General features: G+C 41.8%; 1 protein-coding gene across 1 annotated transcript in view; it reads left to right on the forward strand.

Annotated features, from left to right (window-relative positions):
- RASGRP1 (RAS guanyl releasing protein 1) overlaps positions 1 to 21,871 on the forward strand; it is a 78,931-nt gene extending 57,060 nt beyond the window's left edge. The window contains exons 8-17 of the mRNA XM_033107968.1: positions 682 to 798; positions 3,498 to 3,773; positions 5,254 to 5,334; positions 6,639 to 6,743; positions 7,569 to 7,678; positions 8,395 to 8,539; positions 9,289 to 9,325; positions 10,038 to 10,190; positions 11,858 to 12,234; positions 17,386 to 21,871. Of these exons, the coding sequence (XP_032963859.1) occupies positions 682 to 798; positions 3,498 to 3,773; positions 5,254 to 5,334; positions 6,639 to 6,743; positions 7,569 to 7,678; positions 8,395 to 8,539; positions 9,289 to 9,325; positions 10,038 to 10,190; positions 11,858 to 12,234; positions 17,386 to 17,520 (1,536 nt within the window). The 3' untranslated portion in view covers positions 17,521 to 21,871. The remainder of the gene's footprint in view (positions 1 to 681; positions 799 to 3,497; positions 3,774 to 5,253; positions 5,335 to 6,638; positions 6,744 to 7,568; positions 7,679 to 8,394; positions 8,540 to 9,288; positions 9,326 to 10,037; positions 10,191 to 11,857; positions 12,235 to 17,385) is intronic.
- Positions 21,872 to 22,031: the final 160 nt, after the last annotated feature.

Raw genomic sequence — 22,031 nt, forward strand, 5'->3', positions numbered from 1 at the left:
TTAATGAAACATTTTTCCAGCTCCAGATGGTCTACACCAGTGTTCCTCGAAGTCTGGGACAGGGATCACCTGCTCTGATATTAACTAGAGGTATATTAAAAGCACAGACTCCTAAGGTCAACCCCAGACCCAGGCAATCAGAATATCTGGATTTGGGTCCAAAAATCTGTGTATCAAACTAGTACCGTGTTTCCCCGAAAATAAGACCTAGCCGGACTATCAGCTGTAATGTGTCTTTTGGAGCAAAAATTAATATAAGACCGGGTCTAGACCCGGTCTTATCTTACTATAAGGTATTATAGTAAGATAAGACCGGGTCTTATAATAATACCAGGTCTTATATTAATTTTTGCTCCAAAAGACACAGTAGCGCTGATGGTCCAGCTATGTCTTATTTTCGGGAAAACACGGTACTTTTGGTGGTTCTTAGAAACCACTGATCTAGATGGTGGTCAAAGACCAGCAACACAAAAGGAGGGAGATGTGACACCTTGTCTGGCTTGGCACCTAGTTGTCTGGAATTAAGGCTAAGAGGAGATATGAACAGGAAATTGCAACACCTGATTGCTAGTCTTTGACCCGCAGAAGGAAAACGGGGCACAGAGACGAGAGGCAGCCTGTACACTCGCATGTAACTGACATGTACAGTGACTCTGTTTCCATCTGTTTTATGTGTCACAGAAGCTCCACCAACTACAGAACTTCAACACACTGATGGCTGTGATAGGCGGTCTCTGTCACAGCTCAATCTCCAGGCTCAAAGAGACAAGTTCGCACGTCCCACCCGAAATCAACAAGGTCAGTGCTGTCTCCTCTGTGGCTCCTTAGCAGCATTCTTAGGACCAGTGTCAGTGTCTCCTCCTTAGGGGCAACCCAGGAAGCATTTGTGAACCACACCATCCCACCCAACCAGGCAGAATACGGAGGAGGTAAACCCCAGTAAAACCCACAGGATGGGGACGTCACAGGTGTGAGTGGCTGTGATTCAGCCTTGGCTCCGTACCACTGCACACGTTCCCGCTGGTCAGCTGAAATAATGTGCCTCTTTCCCATGTTCATGTGCCACTGGATATTCGGTCACCGTCTTAAATATTGACTCCCTTACTCCCAAGTGTTTTCCCGAACAGAGGAGTGGTTCAGTTGACCATAGTTCAGTTTGCACATCAAGTGTAGTTACATAGTGATACATTAAAACCCTACCTCTCAACATCCCTTGGAGAATGACATTCTGGATAAAGTTACCCAGATAATTGGAAATGAGTTTTTCAGGCACCATTGTGTAATAGAGAGTGTTTCACTGAGGAATGTTTTTCTTAAATATCCTATGCACTTTCCTACATTCTTAGATTTTACAGAAGAGACTTTAATCTTTTATAACATAAGGCCGTTACTATAAACATAAGCCACTAGGATATACTGAAGATCTCAGTGCAGCAATATATGGTATGGGCTAAACGATGACTGCTCTTCTGAGCATTTCATCTCATTTAAGTGGACCAAGCAGTCCTCCCTTCCTAAACTCAAACCCCCATTCTCCCAAACTGGCACGGAGAGACTTTCTTAGGGAGAGATGCCTGCGCCTCGTTGCCCCATCTGTTTTTCCCAGGTGTTTAGCTCCTTTGGGAGTCGCTTACTAGTCATCCATGCTCTCACAACGCTGGGCTCTGTGGAGCTCCCCCACTCGCACCCGTCAGTGGTCTGGTCACCTTGTAATTCCCTTAGTTCTGTGGAGACCAGGTGGAACAACTGAAAAGATTGCCCGTGTCTCAGATGTGACAGGGAAATATAGATTAACTTGTCTCTGTGTCATTTCACTTAGAGCTTGCTCCTCTTCTTCAGCTTGCGGTCGCCCTCTGCAGTGCTTCCTTGTCTGCAGCTGCTTGCACCTCAGGCTGGTCTACGTAGTGAATTAGTAAGTCCAGGGTTAAAGCAAGTGTGCCCCCGGTAGTTTATTTCACCTCCTAAGAACAAACATCTCTCCTTTTTGCTCTTCGCCTCTCGTCTGAGCACCTTCCACACTTCACGCTCACCTGCACTGTTTGCTAGAGATGTGTGAGGAGGAGGTGCTCTTGCCAGCTCAGGGACTGACGAAGGCCGATGCCAGAACCTCAGAATCTTCAACTGGGGAGAAATGGTACTTCTTAGGCCAGTTTTATTAAAGGGATTTCTGGCAGTGTTTAAAATGGTAATTTTGAGTTGTAACGTGACTGGCAGTCTTTACTTCCTGTCTTTGCTTCCCACTCACACACGGGAAGTGGGGTTGTGACCTGCGTGCTGACTGGAACCAGGTGTGTGTGACAAGAACACCACATCGGGCCGCTCCTTTTCTGTGCTGCTGAGCTGCCATGCCCCTTCCAGGGCCGAGGGAGCGGGCAAGCTCTGATGAAGAGCTCCCTGGGGCTTCTGCCTCATTCTCTTGCATGTCCTTTGCTGGAAATTGGTCTAGGTGATTCAGTCTCTCTAGTTCCAGCTTTCAGTCAGTGGATGGAGTGCCAGCTGCCCAGCTGCTTCCTAGACATAGGCCCGTTTTCGTTTTCAGAATAACTGAGGTGACGCCCACAGAGCGAAGAACATGCAATGGCCTGCTGATAAAGCGCCACACTTAACACAGGCCTTTCCCCCTGCCAGCAAATCAGCACTTCTGACATCCCATTTCAGCTGCTCGGCAGTGCAGTGTCTCTAGAAGCATTCAGATGACACGAGGGAGGGGAACTGCATGGCTTGGGGACAGAGGTCAGAGGGACACTTACTGTTCACTATATACACTTCTAGCTTTAATTTTTACATCAGGTCTTTCTCTTTTTTTAATTGGGGAAGGGGAACAGGGCTTTATTGGGGAACAGTGTGCACCTCCAGAACTTCCTCCAAGTCAAGTTGTTGTCCTTTCAGTCTTAGTTGTGGAGGGCGCAGCTCAGCTCCAGGTCCAGTTGCCGTTGCTAGTTGCAGGGGGCACAGCCCACCATCCCTTGTGGGAGTCGAACCGGCAACCTTGTGGTTGAGAGGACGCACTCCAACCAACTGAGCCATCTGGGAGCTCAGCGGCAGCTCAGTTCGAGGTGCCGTGTTCAATCTTAGTTGCAGGGGGCACTGCCCACCATCCCTTGCAGGAGTGGAGGAACGAACCGGCAACCTTGTGGTTGAGAGCCCACTGGCCCATGTGGGAATCGAACCGGCAGCTCTCGGCGCCAGGAGCACGGAGCTCCAACCGCCTGAGCCACAGGGCCAGCCCAGGTCGTACTTATTTTTTAACAAATTTTAATACAAAAATGATAAATAAGGCCTCATTTCAGGTTTTTTCCAGTTATGTAGTAGGCTCAAGTAAAGCCGATTCTGTGACGTTTGACATAATCCGCACCTTTCAGATGAATCATCCCCTGGCCGGCAGAGTAGGGCTGGGGTGAAGTGATGGTAGAGGCGGAGAGTCGACAAGGTGGCCACTGCAGACAGTACACCTGCCTGGAAGGTACCTGTGAGTGGGTCTCTTCTCTGCTTTGTAGGTCCTGGGGGAGATGACAGAGCTGCTGTCCTCCTGCAGAAACTACGACAACTACCGGCGCGCCTACGGGGAGTGCACCCACTTTAAGATCCCCATCCTGGGGGTGCACCTCAAGGACCTCATCTCCCTGTACGAAGCCATGCCCGACCACCTGGAGGACGGGAAGGTGAACGTCCACAAGCTGCTGGCCCTTTACAATCACATCAACGAACTGGTGCAGCTGCAAGAGGTGGCCCCGCCCTTGGAGGCCAACAAGGACTTGGTGCACCTGCTGACGGTGAGCCCCCCCCAGGAGAGGAGCACCGAGCACCTGGTGTGCCAGGTGCCGCTCCGCACCCTACCAAACAGAGCTCAGTCAATCCTCAGACAAACTGGAGGAAGGAAATACTGTTATCTGCGTTTTCTGGATGGGGATACTGAGGCACAGAGACATAACCTGCCTGAGGACCACACAGTCTGCAGCGGAGCCTGGGTTCAGACCCAGGGGGTGTATGCCCTCTGGACTCCGAGGGGCATTTCCCCCTCCCTGCAAAAGCAGTCCTAAGCTCTCTGGGAGGAGCCGATAGCAAATCAGGACACAGGCTTGGTGAGAGACAGAGACAGTGTGTTCTCATAAAAAAAGGACAAGGCAGTGAATTAAAAAGACAAACAGGTTCAGTATTTGGCCCCTGCCCCCACTGGCCTAGATCCCTGCTTCTGGAAGCATGTGAGCCAAGGGAAAGCAGACACACTGGTATCGGTACAGGAGACCAGGATTTGCACTTTGGGGGATAGGGAGACCAGACGAGCTCCCTCCCTTCCAGACGTGCAGTTCTGCAGCTCACTAGTTGTGTGACTGTGGGCACGTAACTAAGTCCGGTTCCTCCTCTGTAAAATCAGGGATTCGTGTCTGGAATGACTTCTAACTTTTCTGGTAGTTCTAAAATTATACAATTTTTCATCCACTTTTGTTGCAAAATGGAATAATTAGCATAGCTTCTACGTATATCACAGGGTGATTCTGGTAGAGCCCGAAGCTTCACATCCAGCTGGTGTGTCTAATCCTAGCCTTTTCACTAACTGGCAAGGTGACCTTGACAGGTCTCGGCCTTTGATATCATCATCAGTGGAAAGAAGTACAGAATCTTAACATTTTGGAATCACAAATCCTGTAATGAAAGCTGTGAACATTCTTCTCAGAAAAATATACATGAGCCATATATGCAAAAACTTGTATGTTTTTGAGTTCTGGACCGCCTGAAGCCCATCCACAGACTCTGGGTTAAGATTATTTCTAAGACTTCTCACCTCTAAAATTTTATAGTTCTAAGATAAATGAAACTCCTTAACTCTTATTCGTCTAATACCTGTTGTCATTCAAACTGGGTTCTGTTGCTAGAATCAAATTTTAATATCAGGTCATGCAAACAGTCCTTTCAGGTCATCTGTCTGCTTTGGGAGAGAATGAGTGAGGTGTGGACCATCTGAGCAGTTAGGGCCTAAGCTCTATGTAAAGGCTTAGATATTATAGTTTAAATGAGGGCATCTTGAGAAATTTCCAAAATTCAAAAACATTTTAACGAAAAAGAACTAGTGCTTGCGGTATTGTAACAGTAGGTGTTACACCCTCCAAACTTTGTGAATTTTTAAATTTAAAAGCCAACTATTAAGAGCCTAGACTAAACCACTAGAGAGGAAGAACTAAGAAAGAAACACATCAGCCCTGGGCAAGGCAGACAGCATCTGAACAATTAACCCCGTTCTCCTTTGATCTGCAGTTATCCCTGGATCTCTACTACACGGAGGATGAAATCTACGAGCTTTCCTACGCCCGGGAACCAAGGAACCACAAAGCCCCAGTGAGTTTGTCATATTAAGACTCCTGCAGGTAACAGGTGCTTTACAAGCTATCTATCAACGTCATTCATCTGAAGGGACTTTTAGTTCAGTTAGTGTGTTGTTTCTACTGTGTGCCCAACTGTGTGCTAAGAACAGAGAAAGCTTCAATGTATGCATGAGGACTAGTTCCTGACCATAAATAGCCTGTGGTTGAAGGGGTAAGACTCCTGTGTGAACAGTAAATAACTAAATGTCATAGGGCATCAGAATGAGCAGTGAAATCAGTCGGTGGTTTCCGAGGTAGAGAAGGGAGGCAGTCCTGTGGGCTGGAGTGACCTCTCCCTCCCATTTAGTAGGAAGTGTCCCCACATCGTTGTTTCCCTTCTGTGATTTGCTGATGATAATGAGAGCAATATGGATACTATCAGAAGCCGAACTTCAGCAGATTTCCAGCGTGGTAGATAGACAAGCCCCCGTCATCCGAGAGTCACATGGGTCAGAAAGAGACCTTTGTGCAGAGCAGCCCTCCAATAGCAGGCTGGGGACTGCACAGCAGGAGCTTCGCAGGTTATCTGGCCCCACCTCTCCTGCAGGAGGGTTAATAATAGCAGTCTTCCTCCTGAGGGACCAGTAATTGCCAGTATCCTGGGAAGCTTCCCAGGCCCCAAACAAGTGGTACTCAAGGGAGAGAGTGCCCCCACATAAGAAACACAGCTGACCTGTCAGGTGGCTAAATGTCCTTGTCTCTACACAGATCAAGTTCTAGCTTCCTATTGTAATGAAAGATGTTCACTGGTAGGTTCCTTTTCAGAATGTTAGAAGCATTTCAATAGAAAGGGTACCTTCTCTTGTTTTTAGAAGAGATTTTAAGTCGGGCCAAGTCTTAAAATATTTAAGGGTGGAATCCATCCTATCTCAGCTTGTCCAGGCCTCAGATTTTTCTCTTGTGTCTTCCTGCCTTTTAGCTATTTTTCTCCTCATCTACATCCCCACTAAATAGTAAATAAGTGATCTTCTTTACTCTTTATTGATAGCTTTGACAAAAAAGTTTAATGGGGGGGAACTGAAACTCAGGTTGAGAATTTTACATTATCTGTAGATGGAGATATGTGAGGAGCCCTTTGTAAACCGTAAAGCACAGTAACAGTGGTAGCCACGATTACTGTTCTAAATTTCAATGACCTGGGCTCTCTGCTCCTTACCACATACACAGGTGGGTGTTCACAGCCGTCAGGTACATGCAGCCATTGGGTAGTGGAAAGGAAGGAGCTGTAAATTACAGTGCATTATAATCATGGAGATTTCTCTGCTTATTTCATTTTAGCCACTAACACCTTCAAAGCCACCAGTAGTCGTGGACTGGGCCTCTGGAGTGTCTCCCAAGCCTGACCCAAAGACTATAAGCAAACACGTCCAGAGGATGGTGGATGTGAGTACAGCTGTTTCAGCAGACAAAAGCCAGGCACTGCCAGGCTTAATTTTGTATGTTGGGAGAGGGGGTGGGGGCAGTGGTAGAAACACAAGGTGAGAAACTTGAAACTCGTTCCTATGTGAGCACAGGGAACAACTTCTCACATTGTGGCTGCAGAACAGTTCAGAAGCTACATTTTGCCAACACGGGGGGCCTTATATGGGGGAGCTGTGCCTCCTCCTAAAGACCCAGCAGGAGAGTATATACGGAAAGGTTGCTGGTTGATGTGGGGGCAGAGAGATGTTGGAAAAGGTCTGAGTATAAGTAAAGGTAATAAGGAGAATCTAAAATTGAAAATTTTGGCACTGCTTGATTCAGTTCACTGTGCTAAATGCCGAAGGGGCACTACATAGGTTCATATTTCTACATTTATCCTGTGGACCACTCCAGCGTTAACAAGAGACGAGGAACAATGAGTGGCAGAGGACTGAGCTGGTTAGTAGAAGCTTCAGAGATGGTGCAGCCTGAGCTGAGCGATCAAAGGGCAGAGTGGAGGGAGAACGCCCCTCTGTGCAATGAGCAAGGAGTGTGCCACCAGGGTGACGGATAATTGACATGCTAAGGGATCGAAAGCCTTTGGTCACCCTCCAGATTCTGGGACCAGCAAGGACCTGGGATGTGACCCACGCATCTTCGCAGCAGCCTAAGGAGCATGTTCCCGGTTCCTCTCCTTCAGGCTGGGGAGGCGGCTTTTGCCAGCTGCTCTGGCCCTTGTCATTTGGCTAAAGGGAGAAATGAGTGTTTTCTCTTCGGTAATCACCAAAGAAATTCCTTTTTTCACAGTCTGTCTTCAAGAACTATGATCATGACCAAGATGGTTACATTTCTCAGGAAGAATTTGAAAAGATTGCTGCGAGTTTTCCATTTTCCTTCTGTGTGATGGACAAAGACAGGTGAGGGTTTGTGTATGGAATATATGGTTATAAGCCCTTAGGCACAAAAAGTTTATGGGCATCGCTAGGCGAATTTATCTTGGATGTGTTGCTGCTGTGATCACTTAATGATATTTGGGCTAAGATACTGGGGCTAACAGAGCAATCATCAGATGAATGCCTGTCTGGCTTTGGTTTGGACCACAATAAACTGTGAAAACAGTTTAGGAATAGTCAACTTATTAATTTTAAAAAGTTTAAGTCTTCTTTCTTGTTTTGTACTTATAGGTTGAGAAACTAAGAATTAATAATTTGCATATTTACTTTTTGCACAGTTATGTAAGTTTTATCTTGATTCTCCATATAAAATCAAATGTATGGTTGGTGGGTTCCAGTTATGTATTATATACTGAAGTCTGAAATCAGAAACTGCCGCGTAAGGTATTTCTCCCTCTATACACAAAATGTCCATCATTTCTTTTTCAAGTCCTATAGACAGTGGTGACATTAGGAAAACAGTTTAGCCAAACAACAACTGTAAAGATGAGTAATCCCGTCTCACCTACGTATTACATGTATTCATGTATCCTTATTAAGAGGAAGGGTCCTGCACGTAATTCCCAGGTAATACACACTGTACTACCTACCACTCGAGGATAAAAAGAACGGTGAGTTTCTGAGGCTCGAAGCCGCCCTTGCTCCCCCCTCACACCCTTCTCCGTGTCCTCTGCCGGCAGGGAAGGCCTTATCAGCAGGGACGAGATCACGGCCTACTTCATGAGGGCCAGCTCAATCTACTCTAAGCTGGGCCTGGGCTTTCCTCACAACTTCCAAGAGACAACCTACCTGAAGCCCACTTTCTGTGACAACTGTGCTGGATTTGTAAGTTGTTCTTAGAGTGCTTCAGGGCTGAACCGGGGAAGAGTATGAGACAGGTTAAATGAGTAAGCCAGGCACAGACCTCACAACCCTCAACGACTTAGCCCAGCTTAGAGCCTACCTAAGCAAACACCCTTAACAACCTGGTCCTCACATACATGGTTTTTACTTGCACCCACCTTTTCCCATTCCTTCCTGCTTTATTTTCCCTCTGGTGCGTTGAAGCCTTGGATAAATGGTAAAGAAATATTGAATTGGGATATACTTTTTCAGTATCATAATGCTATTCCAAATGTTATGAAAAAGCAGTAGGAGACACCCTCGCCCGTCCCCACTTTAAAGGGAACTGCCTGTAAGAAGCCCTCCAGGCTCTGCCCTTCCTCTGCCTCACCCCTGGCCAACAGGGCTTCCTCCTACACCCGGGCCCTGACCCCAGGATTCTATATCCTTGTTCTTTAGTCTGGAGTCCCGACAAGCCCGTTTCTCCCATGATTCATCCACTTCAGGCTTGGGGAAGGCCTGGCTCCTAAATCTACTGTAATGAGCTTCTTAAGAACATTTGACCTTCATCAGCACAAACTTTTCCTGTTTGCAACTTAAGGTCACGAGGGACAATACACATGAGAGATAAATGAGGTTCCCCTGCCACTTGAACTAGAAAATAGAATGAGGGAAAATCAAGACTGAACGTCAGTGCCTAGCCTCCTACCCGATGGGTGACTGTGGTGCATTCTGTCTCGTTTGTCTTGCAGCTCTGGGGAGTGATCAAACAAGGATATCGATGTAAAGGTAAGGCGCCATGCTGTCGGCTGCATTGTTTCTCCTTGGCTTAGCGGCTCTCCTACAAAGCACTTTACCCACAGCAGTGGTCCATTCAGTCCACAACCTCTCAGCATAGCCTCACCCCCAAACTGGCTTCCCTAGAGCACCCCGCGTAGTGGCTGCCACCAGACAGGCGAGAGGAGTGCCTGAGTGACCAGTTATGCAGCTTCCTTTTACAAGATCCTCTCTCTGCCTCGGGAGTCCTAGAAAGAGAGATGGCTGGTAGGAGATTATACTCTCACATGGTCATGGAAAGGTGGATCCCCAATGAAAGGCACAGAACCACTTTTGGAACAGAAGTGATTACCAAAGACCCTTGTCAGCTTTCCTTTTATCAGTAGATACCTTGTGACTAGAAAAATTCAGGGGTGAAAGATAGGAGTCCTTTTACTGCAAAAAAGAAAGGACCTAACCACTGGAAGCCTCCAGTCTCCTTAGAGTAGGCAGTGTGTGGGATAACCAAGATCCCACCTCTACCCTCCAAGCTAACAGGATGCCACTTAGGTGACTCACGAGATCGGGGTGGGCAGAGGGAAAATGCTGGGCTCATTCGGAACATTAGGTGTCCTAGCTCCAGAAAACAGGACAGGCATGTGTGCTAAGAGAGCTGCATGGATGTGGTTTTGAGATGCTAAAGAGGGAACCGAAAGACTTCCTGACCAGAGTGTCTTGTGCACAGACTGCGGGATGAACTGCCACAAGCAATGCAAAGATCTGGTTGTGTTCGAGTGCAAGAAGCGAGCCAAGACCTCAGCAGCTCCCACCGAGAACAGCACCTCTGTGGGGCCGGCGTCCAGCCTTTGCTCACTAGGAGCCAAAGATCTGCTCCACAGTAAGTACCAGGCCCTGGGAACATTCATCTTGGAACGTGAAATGGAAAGGATCAGGTTTTCAAGGAGGAAAGAGTACCTTTATCCTTCTCTCTCTAAATAGAAACAAGCACAAATACCACTGTGGAAGACATGCCCGAATATTATACACCCTGAATTTTAAGAGTAACACTTCACTTTTGGGCACCACAATTCTGTCACATAAAATGCACATTTTCATGGGCAAAAAGTGGCAGAGAACAGCATACAAGTCTGGAACCTCAGCGTGAAGCTTGGAAAGGGGCTGCACCTTTCTACATTCACTTACTTTTCCTTTCTTGAAACTTACAACTCTCCTGACTTTTATAACATTGTGGTCTCCTAGAACTTTTCCTGCCATTTTAAGGGCTCCTTTTCTGTTGCTTTTTAATTTGCTTTCTTCCTTTTGCTCCTAAAATGATAGAGTGCCTAAGAATCTGTCCCAAGCGTTCTGTATGTCTAGGAATTTGACCTAAATCATAGAAGGGTTTATAATTTGGGCTGGTAGGAATATAACTATGTTACAGAAAAGTTGGGAAATGGAGATATAAAATATCACCACCCATAATAATCCTCTAAAAAAGAAAAAGTGTAATCCTCTAAAAAAGAAAAAGTGTAATTATTTTAGGATGAATACGACAATTTAAATATTCTGGTGCTTAAATAACAGTATAATTTTGAGTTTTATTTGGGTAAATATTTAATGTTAATTTAAATTATGTTCCCCTAGGAAAAAATTACACTAGGATACTTATAAGGTTTCTAGTATTTCAACTGTTGATTCAGATTTCAAGTGCTAATTAGAGCACTTTTGAAGTTGTCAGAAGCCATTTTGACTATATCAATCCCGTGTCTTGGCCAGAAAGTTTAGCGATAGCTCGCTCGCTTGCTCTCTCTCCCATATATATAAAACATCTTAGACCTTAAAATTACTGCTGAGTCTTAGCAAAGCAGGAAACGTAGATGTTCTGCAGTCTATCTTAAAGCCTACCACCCATCTCGAATACATCTGCTCCTCCTCTCCTTTTCCAGGAACTTACTCCTTTTGGTTAAGATCTATGCTGGACAGGGGTGTCGGTTCAAAGAAGAAAACTAGAATGACTCCTCTCTCTCTCCTTTTCCAATCAGTATCAAACCAGGCAACATATTTTGATCCACCTGCACAAAGCTAGAACTCCCCTATCACAGTTAAGCTGTATCCACTGTACAAATAGGTGCCACAGAGAATTCCTACCAGCTGTTGAAGGCTACCTGTTATTAGGACCAAAACTTAAGTACTGACAGCTCCCACTGCAAATATTTATAAGGCATATCTGTCTATATATTGACCCTGCTCTCTTTAATTTATGAAACTTTCCATCATTGAGGCAGGGGCTTCGAATTTTCTGCAGAAACCCTCTAGGCAACTTTTGTGCAAACAGAAAAAGACGCCCTTACCTCAGGGTGGATGTAGTCTAATACCAGCTTGGCCAGCAAAGCCCCTGAATTTCAGCCCCCTTCCTCCCCTAAATTGGGTGCGCAAAAACGGAGTCCATCTGGGGCAGTGGAATTCCTGTAACAGTAAGAACCATCTCCTCTGAAACTAATGTGTCGATCTTGAGTCTCTGCTTTTCTGAGGAAGAGCACTAAGCTGTCGTGTATCTTCCTACAGCGCCTGAAGAGGGACCTTTCACATTCCCTAATGGGGAGGCTGTGGAACACAGTGAGGAGAGTAAGGACCGGACCATCATGCTCATGGGAGTGTCCTCACAGAAGATTTCTGTCCGGCTGAGGAGGACTGTTGCCCACAAGGCCACCCAGACCGAGCTGCTGCCTTGGGTGGGCAGCGAGAGCACTTTCACGCTGACTTCCCCAAGGAAGGCAGCCCAGGACACGCTGTATGTGCTTCACAGTCCCACGTCTCCATGCCCCAGCCCAGTCTCGGTCAAAAAGCGGGCTTTTGTCAAGTGGGAGAATAAAGAATCCCTCATAAAATCAAAGGAGGAACTCCATCACCTCAGACTCCCAACCTACCAAGAGCTGAAACAGGTACCTTCCTTTTTTTCAGACTTTCTGAGAGAAGTGGGGCTAAACCAGGAGAGGGCATGTAAACTGATGATTCAGACCAGGTTGATTTACTAGCAGGATAAAGCAAAGAAAGGGAAAAAAAGGATTCCAGGGGCCCTGGTTCATATTACATAAGTAGAACAGGATAGACAGGGCTCCCTTTATTGCCGTAAAGGTACCGATTTGAAAATGTTGGTGCCAGGGCCCAAAACTGCTCACAGAAGGCTCCGTGAGAAAAACCAGGTTCTACTATCAGCTTTACTGTGCTGACACCACCCCTTTTCTAGATGGAACTTAAAATGAACTTGCTTGGTTCCACAGAGGTCTTTGCTAATCTATCGATTCATCAGGGTTATGTTTTGGGCCTTTCATGGATGTCTAGGTATCTTCCTAAGAGAAGGCAGGTGATTTTTGTGCTACCAAACAATAATAATAATGGTAAGTATCATAGCTCAACCAAGGAAAAGCCTCTCTTCTAATATATCCTATAAAATGGTAACGACTGTGGTACCAAGAGCTGCTTTTTTCCTGTTAGGCTCACGTCTAATGAGGTTAAAGAAAAGATAGCAAAGTAGGAGATGGGATAACTGCCTGTTGCCCCAATATTCAATTCCATAGGGTCAATTACTAATGCACTTCTCTTGTTTAGAGTACAAAGCTCACAGTGAGCTGGCTTAGATAAGACTTCTTGTCATGGGGACAGTAGATTCTTACCAATGACAGGTACGTTGTTTTAGAGACAGGGAAGCAAAGATATATTAGCTCCCATGTTATTCACTTTATTAAAGGGGGGGAATGCCTATCTGTCTTTGTTTCAAAACAACCAGGATGGCCATGTGTTTCTGGAGGCCTATCAGTACAAATATAAAACCAACATCTGCCTCGGTAGAATTCCTTAAATAATTCCACGTAGTACACAGTGAAACTGCAAGAAGGCCTCAGGATTCCCTACCTTATTCCCTGTCATTCCCAGGAACTGAGTTAGAGACACATATGAAGAAACTTTTGGTTTGGTGCCTGGAACAAAGAACATAATATTAGGAGGAACATATGAAAAGAGAACAGACTTTCTGAATGAAACATACTCTCTTGCTCTTAAGACATACTTTAAGAATCAAAACACTCAGAAGGTGGCAAAATGTGGGTTACACAAAGCCCTCTCTCTTTTGGTATAGAAACTGCCAAAAGCAACTTTTAAGGAAAAAAAAAAAGGAAGAAATCTTGAAAAGTGAACTAAACGGAACAGAAAGAACTTTGGCCTTGGGGACGAAGATTTGTGTTTCTAGTCCCAGATACATCTACTACACTAGCTAGTGAGCTGTCTCTTAACTCTGTGAGCTGTTTGGTCCTCTGTAAAACACAGGGCCAGGAGTCCATGCCCTCTCTACCGTTTGTTTCAGATATTGACATTTTACATGCCCATGAAAAGGAACAGTGTAGCTGGCAACAATGACTTCTTTCTGCAAGCAGTGGTGGTAGAAAGCTTTGAGATGAGTTAGGTCCAGAATACTTCCTACCCAGTAATACCAGAGCTCGTAAACCCTCTCACCATCCTCCCAGCTGCCCCTTTTATCCTGTCGGAGACCTAGGGATAAGAATTCATTATTACGTTAGAAGAACAATGAGTCCCACTTTCCCGCTAAGTAAAATCCTTACAATGACTTATCTATCTGTAATTCAAAGCTCACCCTGAGCTTTGTACTCTAAACAAAAAGAAGTGCATTGACCCTACAGAATAAAGTATTTGGACAACTGCCTGTTGTCCCCAGTTGTCCCATCTCCTACTTTCCTACAATACTCTAGCAAAGGTGAAAAACAGAATTGGAAAACTACATAATAGAATGGTGTATTAACCACTTAATTATAGTATAAAGGGTTAAAAAGGAGTATTACAAGGTATAACAATGGTAAATACATATACAACCATAACTGGAACACTGAAATATATTAAGCAAATACTAACACATCTAAAGGGAGAAATAGACAATAGAATAACAGTAGGGGACTTCAATACCCCACTGTCAGCAATGGATAGGTCATATAGACAGAGAATCAATAAGGAAATGTTGGAATAGAACCACACTCTAGAACAAATCGAATTTACATACATAGAAAATTCCATCCAAAAAATTTCTCAGCTTCTTAAGTACACAGGGAACATTTTCTAGGAGAGATCATATGATGAGGCACAAAATAAATCTTAGCAAATTTAAAGATTGAAATAATACCAACTATCTTTCCTGACCACAATGGTGTGAAAATAGAAATCAACAAAAAGAGTAACGCTGGGAAATATACAAATACATGGAATCTAAACAACCAATGGGTCAAAGAAATCAAAAGGGAAATAATATAACACACTTTCATGATAAAAAAATCTCAGCAGATTGGGTACAGAAGGAACATACCTCAAGATAACAAGGGCCACGTATAACAAACCCACAGCCAACCTTGTACTCAATGGAGAAAAATATGAAGCTTTTCCTCTTAGATCAGAACTAGACAAGGATACCCATTCTCGCCACTCAATATAGTACTGAAGTCTTACCTAGAGTAATTAGGCAAGAAAAATAAATAAAACGCATCCAAAACAGGAAAGAAGTAACACCATCATTATCTGCAGATAATATGAGTCTGTGTATAGAAAACCCCAAAGACTCAACCAAGAAACCATTGTAACTAATCAACAATTTCAGGATTGTTGAAAGGATAAAGTTGGCAGTATACAAAATCAACATACAAAAATCAGTTGCATTTCTATACACTAAGGTTGAAACATCTGAAAAAGAAATAAAACTATCCCATTCACAATAGCATCAAAGACAATAAAATACTTGGAATAGATTTAACCAAGGAAGTGAAAGATCTGTACCATGAAAATGACAAGAATTTGCTGAAAGAAACTGAAGACATGAACAAATGGAAAAACACCCGTGGTCATGGATTAGAAGAATATTATTGAAACACCTATACTACCCAAAGCAATCTATAGATTCAATGCAATCCCCATCAAAATACCAATGGCATTATTTAGACATAGAAAAAACAATCCCCAAAACAGTATGAATCCACAGAAGACCCTGAATAGCCAAAGCAATCCTGATAATAAAAATTAAAAAAAGCTGGAGGTATCACACTTCCTGATTTCAAACTATACTACAAAGCTATAGTAATAAAAACAGCATTATACTGGCACAAAAATAAACATAGATCAATGAAACTGAAAAGAGCACCCAGAATTAAACCCCTGCTTGTACAATTAGCTAATATTCGACAAGGGAGGCAAGAGCACCCAATGTGGAAAACATAGTTTCTTTAACAAATGGTGTTGCGAAAACTGGAAAAACACTTGCAGAACAATGAAACTCCTATGTTACACGACTCACAAAGATTAACTCAAAATGGATCAAAGACTTAAACATAAGACAAGATACTATAAAACTCCTGGAAGAAAATGTAGGGAAGAAGTTCCTCAATATTGGTTTTGGCAATGATTTTTTGGATATGACACCAAAAGCACGAAAAACAAAAGTAAAAATCAACAAATGAGACTACATCACACTTAAAAGCTTTTGCAGAAAAGAAACAAAATGATAAATGAAACCTACAGAAAGGCAGAAAATTTTTGCAAACCATACATCAGATAAGGGGTTAATAGCCAAAATATATAAAGAACTCATTACAACTCAATAACAACAACAAAATCCAATTTAAAAATGAGAAAAGACATTTTTCCAAAGACATACAGATGGCCAAAAGTTACACGAAAAGTTGCTCAACATCACTAATCATCAGGGAAATGGAAATCAAAATCAGTTAAATACCACCTGACACCTGTTAGAATAGCTGTCGTCTAGAAGACATGCGATAGTAAGTGCTGATGAGGATGTGAAGAAAAGGAAACCCTCGTGCACTGTTGGTGGGAATGTAAATTGTAATACCAATGTGGAAAACAATATGGAGGTTCCTCAAAAAATGGGAAAACAGAACTACCATATGATTCAGCAATTCCATTTCTGGGTATTTATCGGAAGAAAACAAAAAAACTAACGCAAAAACATAAATGCACCACCATGTTCACTGCAGCATTATTTACAATAGCCAAGATATGGAAACAACCTACGAATCCATTGATGAATGAATGGATAAAATGTGGTACATATATACAATGGAATATTATTCAGCCATAAAAAAGAATGAAATCTTGCCATTTGCAACAACACAGATGAATCTCGAACACGATATGCTAAGTGAGGTAAGTCAGACAGAAAAACAAGCACTACATTCTACCATTAATATGTAGAATATTAAAAAGCCAAACTTGTCAAAACAGTGACTAAAATGGCAGTGACCAGGCAATGGGGGGGGGGAGGATAGAATAGATGTTGTTTAAGGGTACAATCTTACAACGCGTGGTAAATAAGCCCTAGGGATATAATGTACAGTATAGTGAATACAAACAATACTGCATTAAAATCATCAAACTCGATAAGAAACTAGAACTTAAATTATCCCAACTACTAAAAACAGGATAATGACGTAACATGATAGGTGTTAATTATAGCTACAATGGCAATCATATTATAATATGTAAGTATCAAACTAACATGCTGTACACCTTAAATTTACATAATGTGTCAAATAGATTTCAATTAAAAAAATCAAGACAGGAAACCAACTGCTGCCTCTATAATTAATTCACGAAAATTCGATAACGAGATCCGAGTTTAGAGGGCGGGATAAAACTTCTCTGTTTATCGAGACTCCATTCGTTTTCTGGGCGCTGCTGTCATCCCTTAGACCCACCAGAGCCTGTTTCTGCCACGTTTAGGTCTCCTGCTAGACAACAGGCAAAGGTGCTGTCATTACCCACCTATATTGCCCAGGAATGCTTGGTTCTGCCTTAGGCACTCACATCTTCCACATGAGGAACAAAAGCGGACACTGCTGTTTGCTCATTGAATATTTAACTTGTTATTTTCTATTCAGGGCAAAATAACTGTTTTGAAAATAGTTTTTAATTCTCAGCCACAGTGAATGGGAAGTGACAATCAAGTGTGATACTCCTGATATTGTGATGATCTGCTATTCATTGCTGCTTTATTAACATGCCTCATTCTCCTTTCCCTTTAGGAAATAAATACCCTGAAAGCAGATAATGATGCTCTAAAGATTCAACTGAAATATGCAAAGAAGAAAATAGAAAGCCTCCAACTTGCAAAAAGCAACCATGGCTTAAATCAGATGGAACAGAGTGACTGTTCTTAGCCCAGAAACTCTAAGGGGCACAATCAGTAGATGAGTGTATCAGAAGTCTCAGTTCCCAGACGATTAACACAAAGACCCAGGGAACCTTAGGTTGACCAGCTTTAAAAAGGGTACTTTAAAAAAGAAAAGCTAATTATTCTTTTTTTTAACCTCAGAGTCCTCGTGTGTGGTACTGTTTTCTCTTCTACTTAGCTGAATCAATGGGGAGGAAAACTGAAGGATGCAAAATTTTTACCATTCATACCACAAACTTTTTTTCCCTGAGACGAATAGCAAAAGTGTGATAAAAACATGACTATAGTTTTCTGACAGGGCAGCTTCTACGTGGCCTGCCTGGCTGCTTCCTTAGAACTAAAATCCCTAAAAAATGAAATTTGCTTCCTTCCCCAGGGTTTTCTGTGAACTGAGGGATTTACTTTGTTCTATCCAGAGCTTGCTTATATTAAAATACCCACATTCCAAAAGGAGATTCACCTCTCTATATTCCAGCATTCTTTACAAATCTGGTTCCCACTTCACTACCTCAAATCTAATCAGTTAACCTTTCCGTCCTCCTTCCTCACTACACTCATACATACACACGAGGATACCTACCTAGGCAGAAGTGAACGTCTAGAGATATAGCCACAAATTTCAGGGCAGGAGGGTGCTGATTAAACAACATGACATTATCCAATTGCAGATCAACTCATAGTTTTAGTCTCACAGTCATAATAAAATAAGTAGCCAAATTAAATACCTGAAAACATGGCTATTATCATCTCATACATGACTGGCTAATTAGCTAAAAATAAACATACTGCAAACTGTCCTCATTATCACCTACAGTGGATAGAATTAGGACTTTATGACTGGTTTTTTTAAAGTGTTTATTTTAGTGCTTCATGTGCCATCTTGACCCTCTTTTTGGAAGTAACTATTATTGAGCTGAATTTGTGCTTATACTGTCTTCACTATTAATACTATTTAGAAATAAGCTAATTGGATCACAGCCTTCAATAACAGCTGACAAGTGTGTACATATACGTATATATTATGTATATACAATAATAGGCATGTATGTGACTTCAAATTTGTTTCCTCTTTCATAAAATGGAGGAAGTGAATTAAACAACTTTTAGTCATTTACACAAATATAAAGTTCAGTTTGTTATTAGATGAAGAATTTACTCACAATGTAAACGGTATTGTTTGGCTAAGTCACAAGTAAGAGTCCTATGAATTATCTATTAATAAGGTAAATGAAAAATGGGCTCATTTAGTGGTCTGGGCATCTGTTCACGAACTCCTTTGTCAGATGATTCTTTATTTCTCTAAAAAAATTCATATGGTCATTTTATTTGGGGGGGGAGGACTTACCTTCCATGCTTGGAAAGCCTGGTTATCAAAATGACTTGAAATTAATAAACAAGCTGACCAACTGCCAAGAATATAATCTCAACAATTAGAAGTTCCAAACCTAAAGCCAACAACAAGTCTTAATCAGAATATAAAGTATATATGTGTGCGTGTGTGCGCACACACACACACACAGTAGCTTCCTTGGAGGATTCAGACAATTTAAGAAGCTTCTTTGATGCCAAGACCAGTTACCATTTGCGTACCTCCTTGTACTGAGCTTTATTGACAAAGCTAGTGACTAGCTTTCAGTTAGTGTTTTTAAATAATTATTTTACACACAAACTTACTCTTTTCTAAATCCAAATTCAAAAATCGCACAGCAGGGCTGCTGAGGTCCACCACCTGGTATGGAAACTTACAGAAGCACTTTGCTACTTACCTTATATGGAACATTAGTTCATCATAATCTTTAAAATTCATATTCTTCACTATTATTATTTTCTTCTTATATAGACCAAAGCCGGTACCGCTCAATTTCTTTGAACAGTCATGTAACAATTAAATTTTTTCATTTTTCTTACCCTCCATCCAGGTTAGTTTCTATGTAAATAACCTGTAAGCTACAGGAATTCAAAATGTCACAGTCCCCTTAATTAGTCAAAGTAACATGGTTACAGGGTCTCAAGCATGCCAGAATTTATCACTGAAATGGATAGGAAGCAGTAGTATCATCACAGGTTTTTACAGTCCAGCAAGGGCCAAAGAAGTATAGTGTGTACATTAATATTATTTGCACTGAGCTACATGGGATTAGTGGAATCTTCCAAAAATAATATGGAACAAATTTTTGGTTTATCAAGCCTAGGATACAAATTTTTGTGTCTTGTACTTACTTGAAATAAGTTTGGGCATATATTTATCTGTCAAATCAAGGACAAATTTTGTTTTAACAGCAATGTCACTTCTCATTTTCTTTGGTAATTGACTTACCTTTTTACTGACTATATGTGAATTTCTGTCTAAAGATGTATTATGTAAAAGAATTGCAAAGAAAAAACAAATGTATAGAATGTAAAGTTTTTTTATACCTAATGTAAGTTTTCTTTGTGTAATATTTATATGATAAAAGACCTTAGGATCCCTACAATATATATGTCTTGTATTTCTTTTAGTTCATGAATATGTAGAAACTTCGCCTGAATTTTGACTAATCCACAGCTGAGACCACGCCCCTATCCTATTCTATTAAGCAGTTTTCCTAGAAGGAAAAGCAAAGCAACTAATTATTCAGTGTCAGTTCTTAGACATTTTTTTATAACATGACAAAATAACAGTACAGAAATATTCAACCTCTTCTCATCTTATTGCATAATGACTTACAGTGATCCCAAATATTAAGTTTATAGATACTTAACACTGAAGGAGCCAAATTTGAGGTTGTCATTTCTTAGTGGTTTTCGTCTTTACACAGTTCTAAGGAAACTAGCAAGTAAAGAAACTTTGAAGCTGTGGGTGAAATTAGTAGAGGATGGTTCAATCCAGTGTAGACCACCCAGAGTACTTCATTTGTGCTCATGACTATTTATAGTGAACAGAGACAGCCATAATTTTCCCCTAATCCCCAGCCAACTTTTATTCAACCAGAAGAGACAAAAATTCCAATCACTCAAATTCCACTGCAGAACGCATCTTAATATATTTGGATGTGGGTGTATTTATCATTTGGGCAATTCGTAATACTTCACACAAAATAATGAAGTCACACTGACAACTTAAACCTAAAGAAGAGATTAAACTGCCTCTCCTCCTCCAGCCCCAATGCCCATCCCAAAGATCTCTACCCGGGCTCCTTACAAGGTATGGACAGTATCGCCTATCAGAACATTCTCTGGTCACAAACCTTTTTTTGGGTTATCGTACCTTCTTTTCACACAAATATAGGTAATTGTTTTTGGTTTAAAATGTTTTGTTCTTTGTAAAACCAAAAACTGTAGCGATATTAAATCTTTCAAAATTGTTCTATAGAATTAAATCAATCTCAGTAAAAATCCTACTAGAAAAAACAAATTACAAACTTTTTTCTATTTAGTGAGACAAGTTTCCCTGATCTGCAGAACACAGGGAATAGTTTCAAAGAAAACACTTGATCTGTTCTTTTGCTGACAGCTTATGTGTAATGGTGTGGTGGTTATGTACGGAAAGGACTTAACGTTCTTTTTATATGGTCCAAATGTGAGGTCCGTTACCTTCTTTAACCCAGAAACTCCCAGTAAAGACATATCTATATATGCTATTAGATACCACAGGCTACACCAAGGCAAGAAAAAGAAAAAAGGGGAGGGACAACAAGGTAATAGGAAAAAATGAAAATAAGGACCAGGCAAAAAGGAATGCAGAGGCAGAGAAAAAGGTGTTGGGCTTCAAGCAGTGAAGTGCATCATGCTCTACAACTGCACTGCACTTATTTTGTAAAACACTTTCACATGATTGTCTTATTCCTCAGTGTACTCTTCTACAAATGAACAAAGACTATCATGAAAATCCTAACTTACAGGAAAGAATAAGATAGTAGGGTCTGCCTAAACCACTCAGCTTTTGATTCAAGTGAAGTTTATAGGAATGTATAAATGTTGTTCCAGCTACAACGTGATTCTAGTAACAAGTGCTAAACTTAGGTAAGATTTACAGTGAGTGGAAAATTCAACTGCACCCCTATGAAGGTACAAAGAAATCTTACAGAAACTGATAAATTAATGTTTCTGCCATTATTTGCCATAACCCTTTAGTGATAAAAAGTTGAAGGCAGTTGTAAACCCTTTCTGTATCAGCAATTAAAGCTCCCGAAAGAAATGAAGCAGAAATGTAAAGGTTTTAAATGAACATTTTCTGTTTTAACTAATAACTCGCTTGAAATATTACTCCAGTGGTCTCTGCTTATATATTTTTCAATATTATATTTCAGAGTTCACATCTACTGTTTCCTTAATTATGGAAAACATTTTTCTCCAATTCTCACAAATGAAATTAAGTCTCTTCATTAAATATAAACGTAATAAAAACAATCTAAGTTTACAAATAACCAAAAAAAATTGTTTTCCTATCCTGAACAAATTTCTTTGAAGGGTTAGCTTGAAAAATACATGGCCAAGACTGCAGTATACACAGTATAT

This window comes from Rhinolophus ferrumequinum, chromosome 6, assembly GCF_004115265.2.
Source record: "Rhinolophus ferrumequinum isolate MPI-CBG mRhiFer1 chromosome 6, mRhiFer1_v1.p, whole genome shotgun sequence".
NCBI lineage: Eukaryota > Metazoa > Chordata > Mammalia > Chiroptera > Rhinolophidae > Rhinolophus > Rhinolophus ferrumequinum.